Here is a 25,089-nt window from a genome sequence, read left to right on the forward strand (position 1 = left end):
GCTGAGATGGGGGACTGAAGCTTTGGGAGGGATTTTAAAAGAGGATTTGAGAGACTGCCATGAAAAAGAGAGCAATATTTTATTGTGCAAAAAGGCAGGGATTGCAGTAATATGCAGAATCTAACGGAGAGAGGACAGTGCTTTGAGGAAGCATGTTCATACCATATGATCAGCAGTATCCTGAATCCAGTCTTGCTCCCCAGCCAGGTTTAACTCAGTGAGTTATGAGCTCTTGCACAAGGCAGAAGCAGTAGCTAGGATTCAAATGATTTAGCTTAACCTGTTTCTTTACCTTGTGGAAGTTTGAGGTGGGAAAATCAGCTCACTGAGAACGAGAAAGTTTAGTACAACTTCTCCAGATTTCACACGTTCAGATGAAGCTGCTGTTTTACTAGTGACCCTTTACATCGGAACCTGCCTTTCCTCGCTAATGGTTGAGCCCAGCTAGGCAGGTACATCCCACTTCCCCAGAGGCTGGGCACTGACGCTATATAACACGCTGAACTAATCTTCAAATGGCAACGCTTACGTTTTTAAATTATTCTTTCTTAATGAGCCATGGCTTAGTGATGGTCGTGAAGGAGAGGAGGTGAAAAATGGAGGTTGCTGCTACTCCTTCTATTTCCCTGTGAAATTGTGCTGCAAGAAGAAACAGCTCAGCACAACGAGCTATAGCACTCCTCTTTCCTTCCCAGAAACCTGCACGGCTGTCCAAAACCAATTCCACTCATAAACCATGGCTTCACGGGAAAAACACCTTCTCCTTCCCTTCACTGCCTATCTTCACTTTAGTGACCTTCATCTTTGCACCTACCTGGCCTCAGGACCAATTAAAAATCAGACGGCGTCAAAAATTAACCATTATGACTATGGGATCAAAGAGCTTGTTTTCACCGGCGCTCCAAGGGCATATCTCCTCTCTGCAGTGCTCCGTCGCCGTGACTGCCAGCCCCTTCTCCTCCTTCCATCCCTTCCTCCTCCTTCCATCCCTCTGTGACTCTCTTGCCTTCCCGAGCAGGAGGAACAGCAGCCTGGGTGAGTTTTGCCGTGATTCTCCCTCCCTTCTTTCCTGCTTACAACTCAGTGATTTCAGCAAAGTCTGCAACTGCTCCATGCTTGCTTTCTCTTTTACTGTAGCAGAGAAGTGAAACGTCGCACTCTCAGCAAGATGCAGAGGAAGCAATAGCATTTTATAAGGTAGGAGAACTTGCCTTGTTATAGTTTAGCCCGCTTATTCGTTAGCATATACAACTCTGTGGAGCTGAGAAGTTTTCCTGTAGTTTTGGTTAGCGTACCTGCGCAACGTCGCTTGTGAACCACGCGCTCTCTGTAGCTATGCGTTAGTGGGGCAAGTGTCCAGGTTGAGCAAGCAGCCAAACAAAGCTTGCTTGCTTGAAAGCATCCCTTGGAATATTAGACAAATGGTGGGCCCATGTTAGCCACCTGGCCTAGAGACAGCGCAATACAAAATGCACTGAGAAAAAGGTTATAGGGAGCAGGAGAAGCAGCAAAGAACTTCAGGATCTGCCTGGCGTCCCTGTTTCATTTAACTGTCCCAGTTATCAGTGAAAGCATTCACAGTTCCTTCCGCTGTGCTCCGAGATCCTGTCACGTTAGTGTCAAATAAACCTTTGTGACAAGTTTGCAGGGAATTAGGCTTGCTATACCCAAATTCCAAGAGAGGAAAACAATAGAAAAAAACGATTCTTCCCAAGGCCATTTTCAGTTCTGTTTGGCCACTCGGTAAATGCTGGCAGCAATAATGATGTGGTGCCGAGCACGGCCACATCACACAGTCCCTTCATGCCAGCTCTCATCCCAACCCTCCCTGCAGCTTCAGTGGAGCAATCCAACCCCCAGCAGGAGGCAGCGAGCACCAGCAACCATTACCAACCATGCATCCATGCCGTAAGCTAGGTTAGGAAGCTGACTGGGGGAGATGAAACTGCTCAGGGCTGGGCCCAGCTGCCTGAAATGGCTGCCTGCAATGTCCTTGACCACCTGTGGTGGGGCAAAGGAGAGGGATGGAGACCAGAGGCTGCCCCACTGGACCTGCTGCGTTGCTCTGAAGCGGCACTCCAGGTCCCTCTCGTGGATGCAGCTGTAATGGCTTGAAAGAATTGCGGCCGACACCAAGCACTTCACCTTTTACTTGTCTCTGTATTAAAGATGAGGAAGCACTGGAAAGGACAATTATTTTGGTAGCATCAGTGAACCTGCTGGGCAAGGAGAATCTCTCTTCCAGCCCAATTTTTCCATTCATTCTTGCCATAAGCATGTTCATTCTGCCTGCTTTACTGTGACAGTTTGCACTGACTGCAGATCACAAATCCACGGACCTTTCCTTACATGGATTTTTTTTTTTTTTTTGACTGCCTTGCTCCACAGCAAATAAAATGCAGCATGAGGGCCTCGCTGTGGTGGTGACAAGACAAGTCTATCAAGAGGAGAAACGAGTGACAAAGGGAAGGGAGGGCAGACTATAGAAGCCTGCAGAAGCCTCAAACCAAATACTGCCTTAACGGTGACCTTTTTGTAAAATTCAGAAGTGCTGTTGAAAGCAATGCAGGTGAACCAGCAGGAGGTAGTGTCAGAGTTATGTCTGCCAGCAGCAGCCAGCCAAATGCTACCTTAACATTGGCCAGTTTATGAACCTGTAGTGTACGGTGTGAAAGCTACGTCTCCCAGCAGCTGCGTGGCATCCTTTGGCAGGTAGTACTCTTAAGTAGCGAAGGACCAGTTCACACACTCTGCATCTTTATTAGTACCAAGATTAATTTTACTAATGCTACTCGGAATAATACCACTTGAGATGTCAGGAACAGTCTTGTTATGAATATATAGGGGCAGCAACTAAGAAGAATTGTATTGTCAGCAACTTGATTGCTCAGAGTATACTTTTTGTCAAGGCCTAAGGTATGCAGAAGATATGAGAAGCCTCCTGTGCTGCACAGGTGATCATCTGGGCACAGCTTCCCTTTAATGTGACATGAGATGCCAAGGAACACAATGTTTAAAGGAGAGAGGAGAGATGTGGTACTTGGCTTCATTGAGGATTTTGTTCTACCACCTTTCGCTGTCTCTTACACTGCAGCACATCAGAAATGATGACTACCTGGCTCCGGAAAGGAAGAACGAGAATATTTTGTTCCCTCATCCTTTTCCCATTATCTATGTTCCTTTTTTCATCAGGTAAGAAATCCTCTTTCAAGTGGTCCCATGATATTTTCAAGGCAAAAGAGACACAATACCTTTATGTCACCCAAAGAAGTAGCCGATGGTCTAACAGAGCCATCCGATCAGTGCTTGGCCACTTGTACAACAAACCTAGGGGGAATCCACAAAGCCCTGTGAGAACAGGTGAGCAATGTGACCCGGGGGCAGTCAGGTGACGGCTGCTGGGACCTCAGTACAGGCTGCCTTGCCTTTCCTCTCTGTGGGCACGCCTGCCGAGGAAGGAGAGGAACACATCTGAGCAGACAGGCATTCTTGGGGAGGCAGGATAAATGCTGTCCACACCATATGGAAGAGAAGGAAGACCTGGGATTTGCCACTTCCCTTGTTGCTCAAACCAGGCAGGGTCTGCCTGCTTCTTTCCTCATGTACTTCCCTAGGTGAAGTGGTGGGATGTGGGGGGATGGGAAAGGCAAATGTTGGGCTTGCAGGCTAGCCGTCATCTTTCCTACTCCTCAACTTTCCATGGGGACATGAGCATTTAGCAGGAAGGCTGCTGTGAAAGGAGCAATCCTGGCTCTGAACCAGGCACACAGCTACACTTTCTGGTGCTCAGGGAGCTCTTTTTTCCTACCTGCAAGTAAAGAAGGAAAAATTCTAACAAACAATGCTTTTGTTAAAGGGATAACAGGACAGTCGAGCAACATGGATAAACAAGGTAAGAGACAAAACCTACTTTGAAGAGTAACAACTGGCACGGTTTTCCAGGCCTCCTACTGCTTATGAGGTGCCTTCTATCACCTTATCACTTAGTTACTTCGCTCCCCCACCATGGCGAAACTCCCCATTCAGAAGAGTTATGGATATGGCACAGACCCAAGGGAAGAGTCTGGTAGGCTGAGGGATGGTTTTCCATTGGAAGCCAGGGTTGGTGGTTTCTCTCAGTTTTCTTAGGATGTCCTTGCTCGAGTTTGGGCATGTATCCTGGTGTCTTATCACCTCTGTATGAGTTCAGGATGGGCTGTAGGCTTGGGATCCCCATGGTCAGTGCCAGGGCTCAACTGCTTCCTCCCCTCCCTGATTAAGTCTGAGGGGAAGGCAGTGGCAGCTCTGCCACTGCCTTCCCCTCAGACCTAATGACCTAGTGGCACATCTGTGAATGTTCTTTCCTCTCATTCATCTTTGTCCTGGTTTTGGCTGGGATAGAATTAATTTTTTTCCTAGTAGCTGGTACAGTGCTGTCTTTTGGATTTAGGATGAGAATAATGTTCGTAACACGCTGATGTTTTAGTTGTTGCTAAGCAGTGCTTACACCAGTCAAGGGCTTTTCAGCTCCCCATGCTCTGCCAGGTGCACAAGGAGCTGGGAGAGAACACAGCCAGGACAGCTGACCCAGACTGGCCAAAAGGTTATTCCATACCGTATGATGTCATGCTCAGCATATAAGCTGGGGGAAGAAGAAGGAAGCGGGGGACATTCAGCATGACAACATTTGCCTTCCCAAGTAACCGTTATGTTTGATGGAGCCCTGCTTTCCTGAGGATGGCTGAACACCTCCCTGCCAATGGGAAGGAGGGAATGAATTCCTTGTGTTGCTTTGCTTTTGTGTATGGCTTTTGCTTTACCTATTAAACTGTCTTTACCTCAACCCACGAATTTTCTCACTTTTACTCTTCTGATTCTCTCCCCCATCCCACTGAGGGGGGAGTGAGTGAGCGGCTGGGTGGTGCTTAATTGCTGGCTGTGGTTAAACCGCAACAATCTTCCTCTTCTTTTATAGCTTCAGAAGTTATCTGCAACTGTTCCCAAGGTAAACCCATGCTTAATGTTTATTTTTCGTGGCTGGCTCACCATGCTAGCAGGCCAGGTCCTGCTTGGGGAGGGAGATAAAGGGTGAGCTCTTGCTTGATCCACCCGTCGCAGAGGTCCCTCCTGTACCTTGGGCAGATCATTGTCTCTTAGCATGGCATTGCTGGATGCTGCAGAGAGTCTAGACAGGCTGAAAGGAGGCTCCCAGGGCACCGAAGAAAGGTTAGGCTTGGGATTCTCTGGTGGAGGATTGGCTCAGCCTTTGGGTGAGCACTGTACTGTGACTTGGCCTTGTTGTGCTTTCCTTTGTCCCACTCTGTCCTGCCTCCCTTGATGTGTGTGACTCTGCTGGGGAAGCTGGGGGATGTAGGATGGGGGGTAAACTCCTCAATGAGGGGTCAAGCAGCCAACTTTGTCCCACTTTCCAGGAAACCCTGCAGCTGCTCAGCTGGGTAAAATGTTGTCCCTGGAACCATGAGCCTAGAGCCTACCTCTGCAACTACCTCCCCTTTCCAGCACGTGGCCATACTGCTCCACTGCACTCAAGCATATATGTGTGTGTGTGTGTGTATACATATCTTTAAATATACACTTTAAACGCTACCCTAGATCACTGGGCAGAGAAGCTTGCCAACCCAAGTCTACTTTTGGCACTCTCAGAGTACCTCTGGTTCCCCACAGAAGAGGCTGATCACAAATCCTTCATCTCCCTCACTTCTAAGTCCTTTTTCTTCTTCAGAAAACTTCACATGAAAGATGCTTTCCACTGCTATGTTTTCTGCATTCATCTTAGAAACTAAAACAAAGCTCATAAGAGTGTTCTTCCTTTGATCTGTGTCATTTTCTGAATCAGAAATACTCTACATGCCTGTAGTATCCTGATACGCGGGGTCCGTTGGGACAAAGACAGCAATTCATTAGCACATTCCAAGAAAGAAGCTCTGTTAAGCCACCTAAGAGACTGGATGGTCCACTTAATTCTACTTCCATGAAATACTAAATACAGTTCTTTTAAAAAAATGCAGGTTGGTCTCCATCACTCATTTCACTAAAAGCTCTGGCAGTCCCAAGCCTCATCTTGAACTTGGCACTACTCTGGAGTTACTGTAAACAAAAACAGAAAGGTAAGATATTAGTGGAATCCTCTTGTATTTCTGAGTTCCTTCCTATCAAACAAGAATTCAGTGATTAACCATAGTCAGCTAGGCCCATGCCCTCAAGCATCAAAGCCATCCATGGCAGAAATGACAAAGGACGGACAGGAGCCCCGTGCCCTTCGGGAACATGAGCTGGAGGCAAAGTGCAATAATACCTGAGGGTCTATATGAGTAAGAGGAACCCGTGATAGGAGCCAGACGATGGGCTCTGACTCCTCTGCTGTGTAATGCAGCCTCCATCACACTGTTGTGTACATTGCTTCCTCTTTGACACGTCTCCTTTTTCACAAGTATCCTCACCGATGTTTGGGAAACCACCAGTTTGGTTTGATTGGCTACATTACAAAACACCTTCACTTTTGGTTTCGTACCAGAGAAGACACAAGCTTGGCATAAATTCCCTCCAGCGCCCAGCCCCAAGTCTATGCTGTAAACAGCAAACTTTTCTTCTGAATTTAAAGGACTTCCGTGCTTTGACATGCATAATCCTTTTCAGTCATTTAGCCCATAGCCTACAGCAACAACTAGACAATCCTCAGGTTACTAACACTTAGGCTTTTGTGAGTACAGCCTCAGAAAAGGGAGTCATCCTGTCTGATCTGTTCTGCTTTGTTCTCCCTTCCAGATCCTTGCGGACGTATGGAAGAAGGTAAGAGATGCTAAGCAAATATTCAAAACATTTAACATAACACGTTAAAGAAATAAAAGGCAAAGGTTGACATGTAAAACTTCTTATTTCTTTTGCAGGTCAAACTTCTGCTGCAGGTAGAAAGGAAAAAAAAAATATTTGAAATATTTAAACTTAGATGGCACTGAGCTTGAGATGGGAAAGATGCCACTCTCTTGTTCCCCAGTACTCTGCTGGGCATTTTTGCATGGCCAGAGTCAGTGTGAAACTACTTGGCTCTCACGCAGTCCTTCCTCAAGGATGTTGCTTCTCATGCAGCAGAATCACTCTAGCTGAACCCCATTAGTTCCCAGCTTACGTGTATGTCATGGTTCTTCGTCCACCATCCTGCCATTGACTTGGGCCCTCTCGGCAGGAGAACCACGAGGGATGAGGGGTGTCAGGCCAGATAGTGCACACAGGTATAAATCTGTAGGCATCAGGAGGTAATGGCCACGTGGACACTGCAATAGCAGGTGCGGGGGAGGGAGCTGTATGGGTGCCCAGAGCCCATCTAGGTGCGGGCTGCGATTGAGAAGACTCTGCTGCGCCACAGAAGTTGGCCGAGTTCCTCCTAGGTGGTAGCTAAGCACACTTATTTTCAAATTAAAATCACAACAACCAATACTTTCACATGCCTTTTATTTTGCAGGGCGCCCCTTGTTAGCTGAAGGTAAGTGCTCGTTTCTGCTTACAAAACACCACCCCATAAGGGCCTTCAAATATGTGGGGGATATCTGTAAGGAGCTATCACCCTGACCCAACTGAGAGTGCCTTGTTTCCCATCTTTTTTTCTGGGAGCACAGGGCATTTGTTTATGCAAAGGAGATATTTTAAGGTCATTGGTAGGAGTTACAGAAACTGGGGTAAATAGGTGAAGTGATAGCTGGAAGACATGCTGAATGAGAATCTTTGGGCAGAAGGACATCTCCTTAAGACTCCCCGAGACCTCATTCAGACATGCTATGAGTACTTTGAGAACATGGCAAGTATTACCCTGTTAGTCCCCCAAAGTGGTGCGTAGCCTCAACCCTCCCAAGCTGCATTCCTGGCAATTCCTTGCTGTTAAAGAACTTGCCACATGACCTGCCACATCCACATTCCTTCCTGTCCAACTCCCCAGAGCATTTCAGCAAGGTGAGGCAAAGACATAAACTAAAAGAAGTGAAAACAAGAAGTAGGCTTCATTTGTTGAGCCTCTTCTTTGAGATCTCTTCAACACAGGTGAGTGTCCATGGCAGCTACAATTGCATTGCTGCTGGTCACCTGCGCCAAAAAGGTTTCCCAAGAAAGGACTCAGTGGCATCAACAGTAAGATAAGTGAGGAAGAGACACAAATTCCATAAGCGCAATACGATTAGGGTCCCTCAGCAGGTGCCCATGTTCCAGCAAACCAGCTGAGGTCTTGAGGTGTGGCTGGAATCTGAGTAAAGGCCTTGCCCTGGAAAGAAGCTCATGTGGGAAGGAGGGAAGAGGGAGGGAATGCCAAAGAGAGGAAGGGAAGGAGAAAGGAAGGAAGGAAGGAAGGAAGGAAGGAAGGAAGGAAGGAAGGAAGGAAGGAAGGAAGGAAGGAAGGAAGGAAGGAAGGAAGGAAGGAAGGAAGGAAGGAAGGAAGGGAGGAAGGAAATACCGGTGGGGTGGAGGAATATTCATTCCAGCGTGGACAGAAGTAAACTTCAGAGAGTTCCTTAAAATCCAGCTGGGTGGCCTTGGCCAAAATTCCAAGAGGAACTTTTCCATAAGTCTAACCTTACCCTCCCCAGCTCCATTTCATGGCAATGTCTCCCTGCTAAAGAGCCTGCCTGCACCTCCCCATGCTTCTCACCATCCTCTTGGGCAGTGTCCTTCCTGCAGCTACAGGCTCCTTGGAGATGGTTCTCTCCATCTCCTCTTGGCCCCACGGAAGGAGCCCGTGGCATCACCTGGCAGGCCAGGCACAGCAGGACCTCCACCCTCCCACACAGCTGGGGAGCTCTCCCCTAAAGCCTTTCCACCTTCTCCCTACCTCTTGTCAACTTGGCAGCCCACAGCTGAGTACTCCATGCCAGGTGTGCTCTTCCCAGCCTCTCTCCATGCATCAGCTGGCCGTGCTTCTAGAAGCTCATGCAGCATCTTGCCTTGCAGCTGCTGAGAGCCCTTGGTTGCCTCTTCTCCTGCAGAGCCTCGGGGCTCTGTGCTGGGCCCATGCCACCGCATCCCCATTCCTGCAGATCACTTTTTCCCCCCCAGTAACCATGACCTCAGGCAAAGGCAAGGCAGACCCAGCCAAGCGCCCACATCAGGAGCCCAGGTGGGGTCTGAGCCCAGCGATCTCTCTTTGCTAACTGCCTTTCCCCTTCCCTTTGTAGCCCAAGTGGAAGCCGAGAACGGTAAGTGGTTTCTGCTGTGTGGGGTGGTGCCGTTCCAGGGGCAGAGGCTCCTTCCAAGAGGGACGTGCTGGTGTGTGGTGGAACAAGGGTCTCTCCATGCGGGCTAGAAGTGTGGTGAGCTTGGGGTCCCTGCAGCAGGTGCCCATGTCCAGGCAAGCCAGCTGAGGCCTTGAGGTGTGGCTGGAATCTGAGTAAAGGGCTTGCCCTGGAAAGAAGCTCATGTGGGAAGGAGGGAAGAGGGCAAACGTGCCAAAGAGAGCTAGGGAAGGAAGGAAGGAAAGAGGAAAGGAAGGGAGGAACACAGGAAGGGAGGGAGGAAGGAAGGGAGGAAGGGAGGAAGGGAGGAAGGGAGGAAGGGAGGGAGGAAGGAAGTAAGGAAGGAAGGAAGGAAGGAAGAATGAAGGAAGGAAGGAAGGAAGGAAGGAAGGAAATACCGGTGGGGTGGAGGAATATTCATTCCAGCGTGGACAGAAGTAAACTTTGGAGAGTTCCTTAAAATCCAGCTGGGTGGCCTTGGCAGGTTTTCTTTGTTCTGCTGTGAGGCACCAACGCCCTCAAGGTGTCCAGGGGCAGGGCTTGGCCTCAGCACACACTTGCACTAGGCCATGAATGCACTCGATTTCTCGGGAGGATCCCAAAGGCAGCAAACTCCTTCCCTGGGGCTTCATGCAATGCATCCTCCACTGGCTCTAACTGCCTTTCTCCTCTCCTCTGCAGGACAACTTAAAGAGAAAATAGGTGAGTGGTGCCTGGCGTGTGGGCGGCTGCTTGTCCCTCGAGTGCAGGGTGGGAACGGGGAGCGCTCTGAGTCCCTGGGCCCAGCCCTCCTCCCTGCCAGACAGACACACAGCCTGCTGCCGGCCTCCCTCTCTGCCCCTTGACCTCCTTCATTTACCTGGCACCACTGCTCTGGCATGGTGGCTTCTACAGGAACGCACAGGGGGTATATACGGGCTTTGTTACGAGATCCCATCCTTCAAAGTGGGAGTCCAAAATTCCAAGAGGAACTTTTCCATAAGTCTAACCTTACCCTCCCCAGCTCCATTTCATGGCAATGTCTCCCTGCTAAAGAGCCTGCCCCCACCTCCCCATGCTTCTCACCATCCTCTTGGGCAGTGTCCTTCCTGCAGCTACAGGCTCCTTGGAGATGGTTCTCTCCATCTCCTCTTGGCCCCACGGAAGGAGCCCGTGGCATCACCTGGCAGGCCAGGCACAGCAGGACCTCCACCCTCCCGCACAGCTGGGGAGCTCTCCCCTAAAGCCTCTCCACCTTCTCCCTACCTCTTGTCAACTTGGCAGCCCACAGCTGAGTACTCCATGCCAGGTGTGCTCTTCCCAGCCTCTCTCCATGCATCAGCTGGCCGTGCTTCTAGAAGCTCATGCAGCATCTTGCCTTGCAGCTGCTGAGAGCCCTTGGTTGCCTCTTCTCCTGCAGAGCCTCGGGGCTCTGTGCTGGGCCCATGCCACCGCATCCCCATTCCTGCAGAACCCTTTTTCCCCCCCAGTAACCATGACCTCAGGCAAAGGCAAGGCAGACCCAGCCAAGCGCCCACATCAGGAGCCCAGGTGGGGTCTGAGCCCAGCGATCTCTCTTTGCTAACTGCCTTTCCCCTTCCCTTTGTAGCCCAAGTGGAAGCCGAGAACGGTAAGTGGTCTCTGCTGTGTGGGGTGGTGCCCTTTAAGATGCAGAGGCTCCTTCCAAGAGGGACGTGCTGGTGTGTGGTGGAACAAGGGTCTCTCCATGTGGGCTAGAAGTGTGGTGAGCTTGGGGTCCCTGCAGCAGGTGCCCATGTCCAGGCAAGCCAGCTGAGGCCTTGAGGTGTGGCTGGAATCTGAGTAAAGGGCTTGCCCTGGAAAGAAGCTCATGTGGGAAGGAGGGAAGAGGGCAAACGTGCCAAAGAGAGCTAGGGAAGGAAGGAAGGAAAGAAGAAAGGAAGGGAGGAACACAGGAAGGGAGGGAGGAAGGAAGGAAGGAAGGAAGGAAAGAAGAATGAAGGAAGGAAGGAAGGAAGGAAGGAAGGAAATACCGGTGGGGTGGAGGAATATTCATTCCAGCGTGGACAGAAGTAAACTTTGGAGAGTTCCTTAAAATCCAGCTGGGTGGCCTTGGCAGGTTTTCTTTGTTCTGCTGTGAGGCACCAACGCCCTCAAGGTGTCCAGGGGCAGGGCTTGGCCTCAGCACACACTTGCACTAGGCCATGAATGCACTCGATTTCTCGGGAGGATCCCAAAGGCAGCAAACACCTTCCCTGGGGCTTCATGCAATGCATCCTCCACTGGCTCTAACTGCCTTTCTCCTCTCCTCTGCAGGACAACTTAAAGAGAAAATAGGTGAGTGGTGCCTGGCGTGTGGGCGGCTGCTTGTCCCTCGAGTGCAGGGTGGGAACGGGGAGCGCTCTGAGTCCCTGGGCCCAGCCCTCCTCCCTGCCAGACAGACACACAGCCTGCTGCCGGCCTCCCTCTCTGCCCCTTGACCTCCTTCATTTACCTGGCACCACTGCTCTGGCATGGTGGCTTCTACAGGAACGCACAGGGGGTATATACGGGCTTTGTTACGAGATCCCATCCTTCAAAGTGGGAGTCCAAAATTCCAAGAGGAACTTTTCCATAAGTCTAACCTTACCCTCCCCAGCTCCATTTCATGGCAATGTCTCCCTGCTAAAGAGCCTGCCCCCACCTCCCCATGCTTCTCACCATCCTCTTGGGCAATGCCCTTCCTGCAGCTACAGGCTCCTTGGAGATGGTTCCCTCCATCTCCTCTTGGCCCCACGGAAGGAGCCCGTGGCATCACCTGGCAGGCCAGGCACAGCAGGACCTCCACCCTCCCACACAGCTGGGGAGCTCTCCCCTAAAGCCTCTCCACCTTCTCCCTACCTCTTGTCAACTTGGCAGCCCACAGCTGAGTACTCCATGCCAGGTGTGCTCTTCCCAGCCTCTCTCCATGCATCAGTTGGCCGTGCTTCTAGAAGCTCATGCAGCATCTTGCCTTGCAGCTGCTGAGAGCCCTTGGTTGCCTCTTCTCCTGCAGAGCCTCGGGGCTCTGTGCTGGGCCCATGCCACCGCATCCCCATTCCTGCAGATCACTTTTTCCCCCCCAGTAACCATGACCTCAGGCAAAGGCAAGGCAGACCCAGCCAAGCGCCCACATCAGGAGCCCAGGTGGGGTCTGAGCCCAGTGATCTCTCTTTGCTAACTGCCTTTCCCCTTCCCTTTGTAGCCCAAGTGGAAGCCGAGAACGGTAAGTGGTCTCTGCTGTGTGGGGTGGTGCCCTTTAAGATGCAGAGGCTCCTTCCAAGAGGGACGTGCTGGTGTGTGGTGGAACAAGGGTCTCTCCATGCGGGCTAGAAGTGTGGTGAGCTTGGGGTCCCTGCAGCAGGTGCCCATGTCCAGGCAAGCCAGCTGAGGCCTTGAGGTGTGGCTGGAATCTGAGTAAAGGGCTTGCCCTGGAAAGAAGCTCATGTGGGAAGGAGGGAAGAGGGCAAACGTGCCAAAGAGAGCTAGGGAAGGAAGGAAGGAAGGAAAGAAGAAAGGAAGGGAGGAACAGAGGAAGGGAGGAAGGGAGGAAGGGAGGGAGGGAGGAAGGAAGGAAGGAAGGAAGGAAGGAAGGAAGGAAGGAAGGAAGGAAGGAAGGAAGGAAGGAAGGAAGGAAGGAAATACCGGTGGGGTGGAGGAATATTCATTCCAGCGTGGACAGAAGTAAACTTTGGAGAGTTCCTTAAAATCCAGCTGGGTGGCCTTGGCAGGTTTTCTTTGTTCTGCTGTGAGGCACCAACGCCCTCAAGGTGTCCAGGGGCAGGGCTTGGCCTCAGCACACACTTGCACTAGGCCTTGAATGCACTCGATTTCTCGGGAGGATCCCAAAGGCAGCAAACACCTTCCCTGGGGCTTCATGCAATGCATCCTCCACTGGCTCTAACTGCCTTTCTCCTCTCCTCTGCAGGACAACTTAAAGAGAAAATAGGTGAGTGGTGTCTGGCGTGTGGGCGGCTGCTTGTCCCTCGAGTGCAGGGTGGGAACGGGGAGCGCTCTGAGTCCCTGGGCCCAGCCCTCCTCCCTGCCAGACAGACACACAGCCTGCTGCCAGCCTCCCTCTCTGCCCCTTGACCTCCTTCATTTACCTGGCACCACTGCTCTGGCATGGTGGCTTCTACAGGAACGCACAGGGGGTATATACGGGCTTTGTTACGAGATCCCATCCTTCAAAGTGGGAGTCCAACCTTGCTAAGGGGGAATATTCCTCATATGTCTAGCTTCACCTTTCCCAGCTCCATTTCATGGCAATGTCTCCCTGCTAAGGGTCCACCCCCACCTCCCCATGCTTCTCACCATCCTCTTGGGCAATGCCCTTCCTGCAGCTACAGGCTCCTTGGAGATGGTTCTCTCCATCTCCTCTTGGCCCCACGGAAGGAGCCCGTGGCATCACCTGGCAGGCCAGGCACAGCAGGACCTCCACCCTCCCGCACAGCTGGGGAGCTCTCCCCTAAAGCCTCTCCACCTTCTCCCTACCTCTTGTCAACTTGGCAGCCCACAGCTGAGTACTCCATGCCAGGTGTGCTCTTCCCAGCCTCTCTCCATGCATCAGTTGGCCGTGCTTCTAGAAGCTCATGCAGCATCTTGCCTTGCAGCTGCTGAGAGCCCTTGGTTGCCTCTTCTCCTGCAGAGCCTCTGGGCTCTGTGCTGAGCCCATGCCACCGCATCCCCATTCCTGCAGATCCCTTTTTCCCCCCCAGTAACCATGATCTCAGGCAAAGGCAAGGCAGACCCAGCCAAGCGCCCACATCAGGAGCCCAGGTGGGGTCTGAGCCCAGCGATCTCTCTTTGCTAACTGCCTTTCCCCTTCCCTTTGTAGCCCAAGTGGAAGCCGAGAACGGTAAGTGGTCTCTGCTGTGTGGGGTGGTGCCGTTCCAGGGGCAGAGGCTCCTTCCAAGAGGGACGTGCTGGTGTGTGGTGGAACAAGGGTCTCTCCATGCGGGCTAGAAGTGTGGTGAGCTTGGGGTCCCTGCAGCAGGTGCCCATGTCCAGGCAAGCCAGCTGAGGCCTTGAGGTGTGGCTTGAATCTGAGTAAAGGCCTTGGAATCGCCTTGTGAGAAGTCTCTTAGGTCCATTTGGGTGGCCTTGGCAAGTTGCCTTTGTTCTGATGCAACTTAGTAGCACCTACAAGGCTTGCCATGAGGTAGCTTTTGGGGAGGATCCCTGTTTTCAAGAGAGAGAAGAGAATTGTTGCTTTTCAAGGGCTTCTTGTGGAAATATTTATGCTTCTGTGTTTGATTACTCTTCTTTTTGTCATTACAGACCAACTGGTGAGAGAAAAGAGTAAGTGACATGTCATCTCCGGTGCTCGTTATGAAACACACACTGCTGAGATGTCCTTTGAAAACCTGCTCAGCTCAGCAAAGTGCTCTCGCCTCAGTCACTTTTCTTGGCAAACAGCATGTAATGCTAAGGAATCCCTTTGTACAGGAGAGGGAATTATGCCAAAGGATGGCACGGGCTAAATCCTGGACTCCAAGACATATAGGAATGGGATTACGAAGCAGTTTTGCAAGGAGGTATTGTCAAGTGTCTGGAAGGCACCAGGATTTCCCCTTTCATGACAGCTGCGAGAGACCTCACCAGACACGAGGTCTTTGGCCTTTTTACCAGGCCACTCTCTTTCCTACGAGGGACCATGTCCTCTTTCCTTTCTGTATTCACAGTGTGTTTAAACTCTTTCTGCGAGACCAGTCACTGGAGTGGCCCACTGTCTTTTCCTCTTTGGAGGATGAGGTGGGCTTGTGATGTGCTTTCTGACCTGCAGAAAAGACATGCTACTGCAGGAGCGCATGCTTATCTGTCAGCATCGCAGACTGTGTGTGAGCTCGCGGGACCCATGGTCTCCCTGTTAAATCCACTCAATGTCTCCTTTGTTCATTTTCCTACAGAATTTCTGCAGACACGACGACACAAAGGTAAGAAAAGAAGCCATGCTGAATCCCATCTCTTGGAGCCTGCACGCAGCTCTGGAAAACACATTCCGCCTTCACAAGGAATGGCTCAGATGACTTCTTAACAGCGAGAATTGTTTCTTAAGCATTCTCTTATTCATTTGCTGCCCAAGAAACTCACAAGTCAGTGTTAGAGTTTCTGGGATTTAAAGCAGCATTATTGATTCTCAGAAGAAAAGGGTAGATTTTAGCAAGGAGAGGCTCATTCCAGGGTGTTTCTGGATCATTTCTGCTGCTGAGTAGACACAAACCTGGTGTATTTGTGTCATACAGTCTTGGTCAATGGAATTTCTCCCCATACTCTCATGCAAGCGGATTCTGTGATTCTGGTTTTGCCCAAAGAGGAGGTGTGTGCCAAGGCATGGTTCTTATCGTCTAGTCACCTCTAGAGAGTTGCCACAATGGAGGCAGAGGCTTGTCATCTCCCTACATTCCTGCCTGAAGCTACATGACATCTTCAAGGGAGTGTCTTTGAGTTGCTTTGCATTTGGTGCGTGCCGACCACTCTCTCAGCATGCCACAGATGAGAGACAAGGGACTTGGGAGATTTGGGACAGCAGAAGCTAGAGGTATCCTGGGAAAGGGGCTGCCTAGGATGCATCAGAGTGGAGAACAAGGGATGGCGAGGGAACCAATGGGAGGGGACACATAACAGAAAGTTTCACAGCTGCAGCCTTTATGCTTTTTACTACTCAAGTGACTTGATTGTTGCAGTTGATGTCACCCTGGACGCTGACACGGCTCACCCCAGATTGGAAATCTCTGACTATGGGAAGAGTGTGAAAGACACTGGCACCATCAGAAAGGTGCCCAGCAAGGAGAAGAGATTTGATTCCCACACTTTTGTGCTGGCCAAGGAAGGATATACATGTGGGAGACACTACTGGGAAGTAGATGTTGGCAGGAGAAGAAGCTGGGCCTTGGGTATTGCCCGGGACTCTGTGACTCGCAAAGGGACAGTGACTCTGTCCCCTAAGAATGGCTTCTGGGTCATAGGGTTTGCCGATGGGCGAGAGTATTGGGCCCACACAGAGCCTTGGACCCGCTTGAGTGTGAGTGGGAAGCTGCCAATGATTGGGATCTTCCTGGATATCTCAGCCAAGCAGCTGTCGTTTTACAATGTCCAGAAGAAAACAGCTCTGTACACTTTCACCTTGGGAGGTGACAGCAGTCAGGAAGGGAAGTTTTTTCCTTTCTTCTCAACAGGTCCTGCTGCTGCAAAGCCTGACACTGAGCCTCTAAGGGTAGTGCAGGGGTTTGCTGATGATGAGTGAATGGATGAATTGAGAACGCATGGTTAATGTCTGACTGAAACAGAGCCTGAGATCACACTGCACTCTTGTCAGACCCCTGGTTTGTGCCACCAAATCAAAGTTGAACAGCTCTTTCATGTAAGAAGCTTCCACCATTGCTTGCTAATGCTTCCGTAAGCCAGTCAAGAAGAAGACCTAGACTTCAGGCCACTAGTCACTGGGTAGAGAGAACCTTCAGTTCTTCTCAGCGCTCACCTAAAGGAATGGATCTTCAGCCCAGGAAGTGAAAACAATTGTGGGGTTTGCGTACGGAAGCTTACATCAGGTGTCAACGTGAGCATGAACAGCTTTTCTGTGCCAGTCACTGAAGATCTCGGTAAACATTCATGATGTCTTTGTGCAAAAGTGGATCGCTAGTCTAGGATGGGAAAGCTTTCTGATGGGCTTAAACCACACTTCCCAAGAATACCCCCCACTTCTGTTTCTAGATGGTCACCACTCATCACAGGTCCTTCTCCGCCAGCTGGAAGAAGCAGGTGCCTCCTGGAGGCAACGTGTCTGACTTGTCATCAGTTAATCTTCCAGTCAGGATCAAAGATAAGAAGACACACATGGGTATGATGGTAAGCAAGGAATCAAAGACGTCTGCAGTGAGGATGCTGGGAAGCATTGGATGACAAGTTCTGGTAAACCTCATAACTGTCAAGGAAAGGTAATTTGATTGGAAAGGCTTCTGCAGGTAGTAACAAACAATTTAAGTTTTGATTCAAGGTAGTTGCAGCCTGAGGTATTCCCTGGCTAGCTACGGATGGCATTAGAGTTGGACTTAACGACCTACGCTTGGACTCAATGATCTTAAGGGTCTTTTCCAACCTAAAAGAGTCTATGATTCTGTGCTTCTCTAAGCAGATGGGAAGTTAGAATGCAGAGACATTAGACCAACTATCATGTCTTGCTCTTCTTTCAGATTTTGCTACTGTACAAATCCAACTAAAATCCTTTTGGTATGTAATTCCTGTAGCCAGGATTTTAAGTAGAAATAAATATGGCTTTTTTTCTTCTTTCATGGATTTCTCTACCTTTTTTTTTTTTTTTTTTTTTTTTTTTTAATGTGTATGAAGGACTCAGGTTTACTGTAACTCTTGTACAGATGAGAAAGAGGAGCAGTGGCCAACTGCACGGACCTCAGTAAACCTCCCCAGAGTGCAGGTTCTGGTGGGTCAGAGTTTCCATCCCCGTAGCCCATACACTCAGGGATAACTGTACCAGGAATATGTGGGAGCCACCAGGACGAGTGCAGTCTGCACAGTGTCTTTGCAGGGCCAGTTTGAAGCCAGTTCATCTAAAATGGTACCGGAGACCAGTGTGTAAGTCAACACGTTTATGTTACCTCACTTAAAGATGAAGGTGATTAGTGGCTCTATAGATTCCCACCAGTATCTGAAACATCTGCATGAGGTTGGCAGGTGTGGCACACAGACTGTTTGGAATTGATGACGAGCTTTGTGCAACGGACCCCTACTCTAAAATCGAGTTGTCTCAGTCTGTGCGCTGAATCCCACCCTGAGATTTAAAGGCAGGCTCTTCCGAACTCAGGAGAGAAGTGACTCATGAAACCAAGTGATACAGACAAACAAAGGCCTTGGTGTAAGAGTGTAAGGTGTCTTCCCAGTTTTCACAGAAATATTTCCTGCACACGTTTCACAAAACTCCATTGTGAACAGGATTTGACTCTTTCTATGCATGGTAAAAATGCAACTGATTTCTAAACAAGGATATCAAAGGAATCTTTCAGTATCATCCATAAGCAAACAAGGTGTCTTGACCACGTGTGCTGGGTCTGGCTGGAAGGGAGCTCATTTTCTTCATAGAAGCCCATATGGTGCTGTGCTTTGCATCTGGGGTTGAGGCTGTATTGATAACACACCAGTGCCTTGGCCATTGCTGAGCACTGGCTGCACAGCCTTGAGGTTTCTCTCACCCTCTCCCTCCCCGCCCCCCCAGCAAATAGGTCAGGTGAGGGCAAGAAGCTGGGAGGGCACACAACCCGGGCAGCTGACCTGAACCGACCAAAGGGATATTCCATCCCATATGAGGTCGTGCTCAGCAATAAAAGCTCAGGGAAAGGAGGAAGGGGGAACTTTCAGGGATATTACCTTTGCCTTCCCAAGTAACCGTCACCATGTGCTGAGAACCTGCTTGCCAGGAAGGGGCTGGGCATCTGCCTGCCGATGGGAAGTGGTGAATGAATTCCTTATTTTGCTTTGCTCACGCATAGAGCTTTGCTTCTGGACATTGTAAAACGACAGCTGCTTGGCTGAGATATCCAGGAAGATCCCAATCATTGGCAGCTTCCCACTCACACCCAAACGGGTCCAAGGATCTGTGTGGGCCCAATACTCTCACCCATCAGCAAACCCTATGACCCAGAAGCCACTCTTAGGGGACAGAGTCACTGTCCCTTTGCGAGTCACAGAGTCCCGGGCAATACCCAAGGCCCAGCTCAAGACACTTTTCCTGAAATGCCAACGAGGGCAAAACCAGGAGTGGCAGAGAGGGGCTGAAGTGGCCAATGCAACCTGGCCATCCCTGCTCCCCACAGCTGAAATGGCTCCTGTCAAGCATACACAGGGTCTTTGGCAGCACACGACAAAGAAAGAATTTATCAAACAATCCTTCCTCTGAGCGTGTTGTTCTCCAAACAGCCCTCTGAGTGGGTTGGATCTGTTTTCCAGAGCTACATTCAGACTGTGAGTACTCACATTCATCATCTCCCTTATGCTTACCTTTGTAGTGCTGCATTTTGAAAAGTTCTGTGGGAAAAAGAGAAAAGCAGGCAATAAGTGGATTTGTCAAGGCATGCTGGTCTCCAGTGTACTAAGACACAGCCCACTCTGCCGACCAAAAAGACTATGTTCTTCTGTAGCAACAGGCTTGTTCTACAAGTTGGAAAACACATCCAAAGGCCCCGTGCCACCCTTGAAAGAGAGCAAGGCCTGAAGCCACTATGATGCTTGCTCTTTTAGTAGCAAAGACTCTAACCAGGCCTGAAATCTAGGCAGGAATTCTTGAGGAGAAAAAAGAAGACGTCATGCTGGTGGTAGGGGAGAAGGGATAGGGAACAAGGGAGATGAATTTCTCCAAAAGAGGCCTCTCTGGTTTGCCATAAAATGGGAGGAGTTCTAGCTGCAGAGCTCTTCACTGGACCCATCTGCATGCAGGGATGCACCTTCCTCACCAGCAGCCCAGCCACTGCCTGAGCGTCTCCTAGTGGCAACTGAATCTTCCCCAGTGCAATACTTCTCCTACAGTGCCTTAAAATCTGTTCATTGTCCATTGTCATTTCTGGCTTATGATTCTTCTCGTGTGCCCTAATAAGCAGAGGAGGGGGATCCAAACACAGTTTTCCATCTGCCCTAGGTGACGCTGAGGCCACCCCCACCCACCACACTCCCTTATTCCCCCACCACACACACAGATGCTGTTATCTTAACTAGTTCTATTCTCATTTCGTCAGTCTGCAAGAGAAAACAGTAAATCAGTGTGTGTGATGGATTTGCTTCCCAGGCATGGGGCACATGGCTCCAACTTGCTCCCTCTGAAGTCAATGGAGGACTAAAAGCTGCTGTGAGATGAGCTCAGCCTCTCATTGCTTTTCAGATGGGAAAGAGAGGCCAGAGGAATGGCCAGACCATGGACTAAAAGGGAAATCCCCTCTCACAGAGAAGAACCTTCCAGGAAAGAAAGGCTACTTTCCAGCACCAGTTATCGCTGGGGTCAGTTGGCAGGCACTCACGCATTCAGACTCCAATCACTTCTACACTCCCTTGCGATCCTACAAGTCTGCAAGGGGGTCCTGAAGCCCTCTGAGGAGAGGGAAAGCAATACTACATCACACCTGACAATGCCTGCAGGTTCTCCAAAGATCCCTTCAGAGAGGCAGTGGTTTCAGAAAGTTTCAGGAGGGAAGGCTCGGTGTCAGTCAGTTCCTCCAGAGCTGGCGTTGCAGAGTGGGCCAATTCCTTTTGGCTCTGTAAGACAGCCAGTTTCTCACTCAGAATCTTCTCCACCTTCTCCTGCATGGATTCCAGGGCCCTCGTGGTATTTGCCTCCACTGTCCTTCCTGTGAAGAAAGACCGCTGTCACTGGGACACTGACGTTGCCTCCCCTGAGGTGAAGCCTTGTCCCTCTAACAGCACGGGGCCTTTCCTCTAGAAAGGGCCAAGAAGACGCTGTTGTTCTTTCACTGCCAAGGGGGACCCAGCCCCAGAGCATAGTGGAGCATGAACGGTGCAGTTCCTGACCTGTTTTTTCCAGGAAAGGGACACTGTTCAGGCTGAGATGGGGTTGGCAGGACAGAAGCCACACCAGGACTGGCTGGGCGCTCAGGAGCAAGTGGAAGGGGAGCAGGGCTTGCCCAAGGCCTGAGCCCAACCTTCCTCCCTCAAGCTCTCCCTCTGGGACTTTGCCACTCTCCTGGTGTCCTGGTTTCAGCTGGGATAGAGTTAACTTTCGTCTTGGTAGCCGGTATGGGGCTGTGTTTTGGGTTTAGGATGAGAACAATGTCGATGATACACTGATGCTTTGGTTCTTGCTAAGTAGTGCTAAGCTGTCTCTAAATAGGTGCTAAGTGGTGCTCACAGTGGTAAAGGACTTTTCAACTGCCCATGCTCTGCTGGGTGCACAAGAAGCTGGGAGGGGGCACAGCCAGGACAGCTGGCCCAGACTGGCCCAAGGGCTATTCCATACCATATGACATCATGCTCAGTATATATAAGCTGGGGGAAGAAGAAGGAAGGAGGGGGACATTGGGCATGATGGCGTTTGTCTTCCCAAGTAACCGTTACGCGTGATGGAGCCCTGCTTTCCTGGCGATGGCTGAACACCTGCCTGCCGATGGGAAGTAGTGAATGAATTCCTTGTTCTGTTTTGTTTGCGTGCATGGTTTTTGCTTTGCCTATTTAACTGTTCTAATTTATTTTACTTCAATTATTAAACTGTTCTTATCTCAACCCACGAGTTTTCTCCCTTTTACCCTTCTGATTCTCTCCCCCATCCCACTGGGGGGGAGTGAGCGAGCGGCTGCGTGGTGCTTAGTTGCTGGCTGGGGTTAAACCACGACACCTGGTCCTTCCCTCCCTGAAGGGTGCACCTCCCCGGGTCCAAGGGCACACAGCTTCTTGAAGGACGAGAAGTGGGAAGATCCTTCCAGCTCCTTTGAATTGGTTTGGATGGATTGACTGCTGGAGGGGTGGGGAAAGACACCAGGCCTTGTGAGCCTTCCTGAAGGCTTGACAAAGGACTGATGGGCAGGACGGAGGGTAGGAATCACCCCCCTCCATCTCTCCAGCCAGCATCTGTGGGCTGCGGGAGAGACGGCAGCAGGACTTAGAGGTGGACGTTCCTGATTCCCAGCCAGGGCCTTCACCACATATCGGGGGTCCTAGAGAGCCCAGGCTACACACTCCCTTCAAAGACAAGGGAGAGAAGAGGGACCTTGACCACCTGCAGTGTCCACCTCAGCAAGCAGGTGTCTGCATGGCATGGGACACAAACGCTACTCCCCAACAAAGGACCGTCCTTTTCCACTGACTTTGAGGAGGTGCGGAGGACTAGCTCACGGGACGGTTTGTCTGTAGACCAGCGTTTGCCTTCAGAGAGATGAAGGCCTGCTTGGCAATGGCCCTGCTCACCTAGTTTCTTCTCCAGTTCTGCCAGGTGATCCTCAGAGAAGGACCTCTTGGCCCGATCCTCTTCTTTGGAGAGGATGCCCTCCACGTGTACTCTGAGGATCTGAAGGTCACGCTGTGCGGGCTCCAGCATGGCCTGCAAAGTTTTCTACAGAGCTTGAATTTGTTGGGAGACTTCCTGGAGGTCCTGCTCTTGCAAGGATTCCAGGGCCCTCGTGGTATTTGCCTCCACTGTCCTTCCTGTGAAGAAAGACCGCTGTCACTGGGACACTGACGTTGCCTCCCCTGAGGTGAAGCCTTGTCCCTCTAACGGCACGGGGCCTTTCCTCTAGAAAGGGCCAAGAAGACGCTGTTGTTCTTTCACTGCCAAGGGGGACCCAGCCCCAGAGCATAGTGGAGCATGAACGGTGCAGTTCCTGACCTGTTTTTTCCAGGAAAGGGACACTGTTCAGGCTGAGATGGGGTTGGCAGCCAGCATCTGTTTTTTGCCTCCACTGTCCTTCCTGTGAAGAAAGACCGCTGTCACTGGGACACTGACATTTCCCCCTTGAAAACTAGACCACCTATCTGCAATGTCGTTGCCAAAACCTCTGATTCCAAAAACCTCCATCCCAGAGGGAATATTCTTAGGGAGTCTTCATGGGTGTTTTACATTTCTTCCTCTTCCCCGAAAGAAATCCTGACCTCATAGGCATTCAACGTTGTGCTTCAGGTGGAATCTGGAAATGGTTTTCACTTTGTCTCTGTCTTTACGCCAGCAGGGGCTGAGAAACTCAGAGCAACTTTTCATCACCTACGAGCCTATAAGTGGGTCTTTCTGCAGTTCAATAAATATTGCCTGAGCTTTGATATAAATGGGCCACCAGCTTAGAGTATATACCACTTCCCATGGAAAGCGGTAGAAGCCCACATAGACTCTCGTCCTGCTCATCTGTTAGTAGGCAGACAAGGGAATGAGTTCCAGCATACTTCCTTATGCTTCCAGAGAATTTCTATCACTTTTGGTCAATGCACTGGTCAGTCTTGAGTTCTGGACATTATATTCATATGACAAAAAAAGAAAAACTGAAAAAAGGAGACTTAACTAAGAATAATAGAATCATAGAATCGTTAAGGTTGGAAAAGACCCTTAAGAACATCGAGTCCAACCGTTAACCTATCACTGCCAAGGCCACCACTAAACCATGTCCTCGAGCACCACGTCTACCCTTCCTTTAAATACCTCCAGGGATGGAGACTCAACCCCTTCCCTGGGCAGCCTGTGCCAGTGCCTGACTACCCTTTCGCTGAAGAAGTTTTTTCTAATATCCAACCTAAACCTCCCCTGGCACAGCTTGAGGCTGTTTCCTCTCATCCTATAGCTTGTTACTAGGGAGAAGAGAGACTGACCCCCACCTCGCTACAGCCTCCTTGCAGGTAGTTGTAGAGAGCAAGAAGGTCTCCCCTCAGCCTCCCCTTCTCCAGACTAAACAACCCCAGCTCCCTCAGCCTCTCCTCATAAGACTCGTTCTCTAGAACCTTCACTAACTTCGTTGCCCTTCTTTGGACATGCTCCTGCACCTCAGTGTCCTTCTTGTAGTGAGCGGCCCAAAACTGAACACAGTACTTGAGGGGCGGCCTCACCAGTGCCGAATACAGGGGCACTATCACCTCCCTGGTCCTCCTGGCCACACTATTCCTGAAACAAGCCAGGATGCCATTGGCCTGAGCACACTGCGAGGAGGAGATCTCTGGAGAAGCCCTTACGATGACGGGAGGCACCACTGCGACTTCAGGGAAAACAGGTCCACCTCTGATGAATGAGCTCCGCTGGAGATTTGGGGGAGGATGAGAGGCCAGGACACAGAGGAAGGGCCCCTTCCGTTTCACCTCAAGAAAAGAGTACTGATCCCGTGCGCCCTCCTTCTTTTTCCTGCAGATAGCATGGTCAAGCCAGGCTCTCACCTGCATGGTGAGGCATCTCCCTGCTGCCTGCGGGTGGCAGCTGGGGAGATGGAAAGCTACTGCCTCCAAGAGAACTCAGGGTGAAGAATGTTGACTCCGTTGCTGGGCCAGAGGCAGACCCACTTGGTGTTTTGCCCTGCTTGTCACACGATTAGTCCCACAAAAGGGTGACAAATCCTCCCTTGCAGTCAAAGAGGGAAAAGGAACCCCAGAAGTCACATGCTAATCCCTCAGCAACCTCACCTGAGCCCATCTTTTGAACGGCTTCCTACACCAACCACAAGCAATAGGCTCTGCTAGAGTAGGACGTGTCTCTCATCAAAGTCGTACGGCCCTCTCACCAAATTCATCCCACCCTGAAGGCCAGGCCTTCTGCTCTGGGCTGGAAGGGGTTCTGCAGGTAACTTGCTCAGAGGGACAGACCTCCACAGGTGACACATTGCATCCCAGAGGTTCCCAAGGATGACCACGGGCAAGACAAAGGAGATCCAGAATACTTACTTTGGGCTTCGAAGATTTTCTTTCGTTCTTGGATACTGTGATTCTCAGTCTCGGGTTCTGGACATTACATTCGTATGAAAAAAAAAAAAAAGAAACAAAAAGAGAAAAAGAGGAAACTTAACTAGGATGTGTCCCTACGGAACTACAAGAACGTCTTGGACAGCTTTTGGGGAAGAACACATCACACAGCAAGCCCAAGAAAACATGAGGTCCTGGGAACCAAGAGCCTGACAGCAGTATTACGGGGTTTTTGATCAATGTATCCCACCACAGAGCCCCACAGATCCTCTCCTGTGCCAAGAAGCTGCCTCAGCTGCCACAGAGTTCAAGTGCAGCACTCATGGTCTTTCCCAGGGAGGCTGCGCGGCCCTCGCTCTGCCCCTTCCCCTTCTGCCACCCCACACAGGGATTCTTCTGCTCCCTCCCATCTCCTCCCAGAACCTCCCGTGGCAGCTCTCCTTCGTGCCCTGGGCATTGCCGAAGAAGCCAGTTGCATTCTTCAGGCTTGGCTTGGGACTTTGGGTTTTGCCTTTGTGGCAAA

General features: G+C 50.6%; 1 protein-coding gene across 1 annotated transcript; it reads left to right on the plus strand.

Moving 5' to 3' along the window:
• Nucleotides 1-3,879: 3,879 nt before the first annotated feature.
• On the plus strand, nucleotides 3,880-16,434 carry LOC309600985 (E3 ubiquitin-protein ligase TRIM39-like; the record flags this gene model as incomplete). Its single annotated transcript, XM_082333722.1, has 7 exons — nucleotides 3,880-3,892; nucleotides 4,955-4,984; nucleotides 6,766-6,789; nucleotides 7,460-7,480; nucleotides 14,469-14,489; nucleotides 15,098-15,124; nucleotides 15,875-16,434. 7 exons carry the CDS (start codon nucleotides 3,880-3,882, stop codon nucleotides 16,432-16,434), a joined length of 696 nt encoding a protein of 231 aa, XP_082189848.1.
• Between the last annotated feature and the right edge of the window lie 8,655 nt (nucleotides 16,435-25,089).

This window comes from Platalea leucorodia (genome assembly GCF_965183815.1).
Source record: "Platalea leucorodia genome assembly, chromosome: 27".
In the NCBI taxonomy this organism is placed as follows: Eukaryota; Metazoa; Chordata; class Aves; order Pelecaniformes; family Threskiornithidae; genus Platalea; species Platalea leucorodia.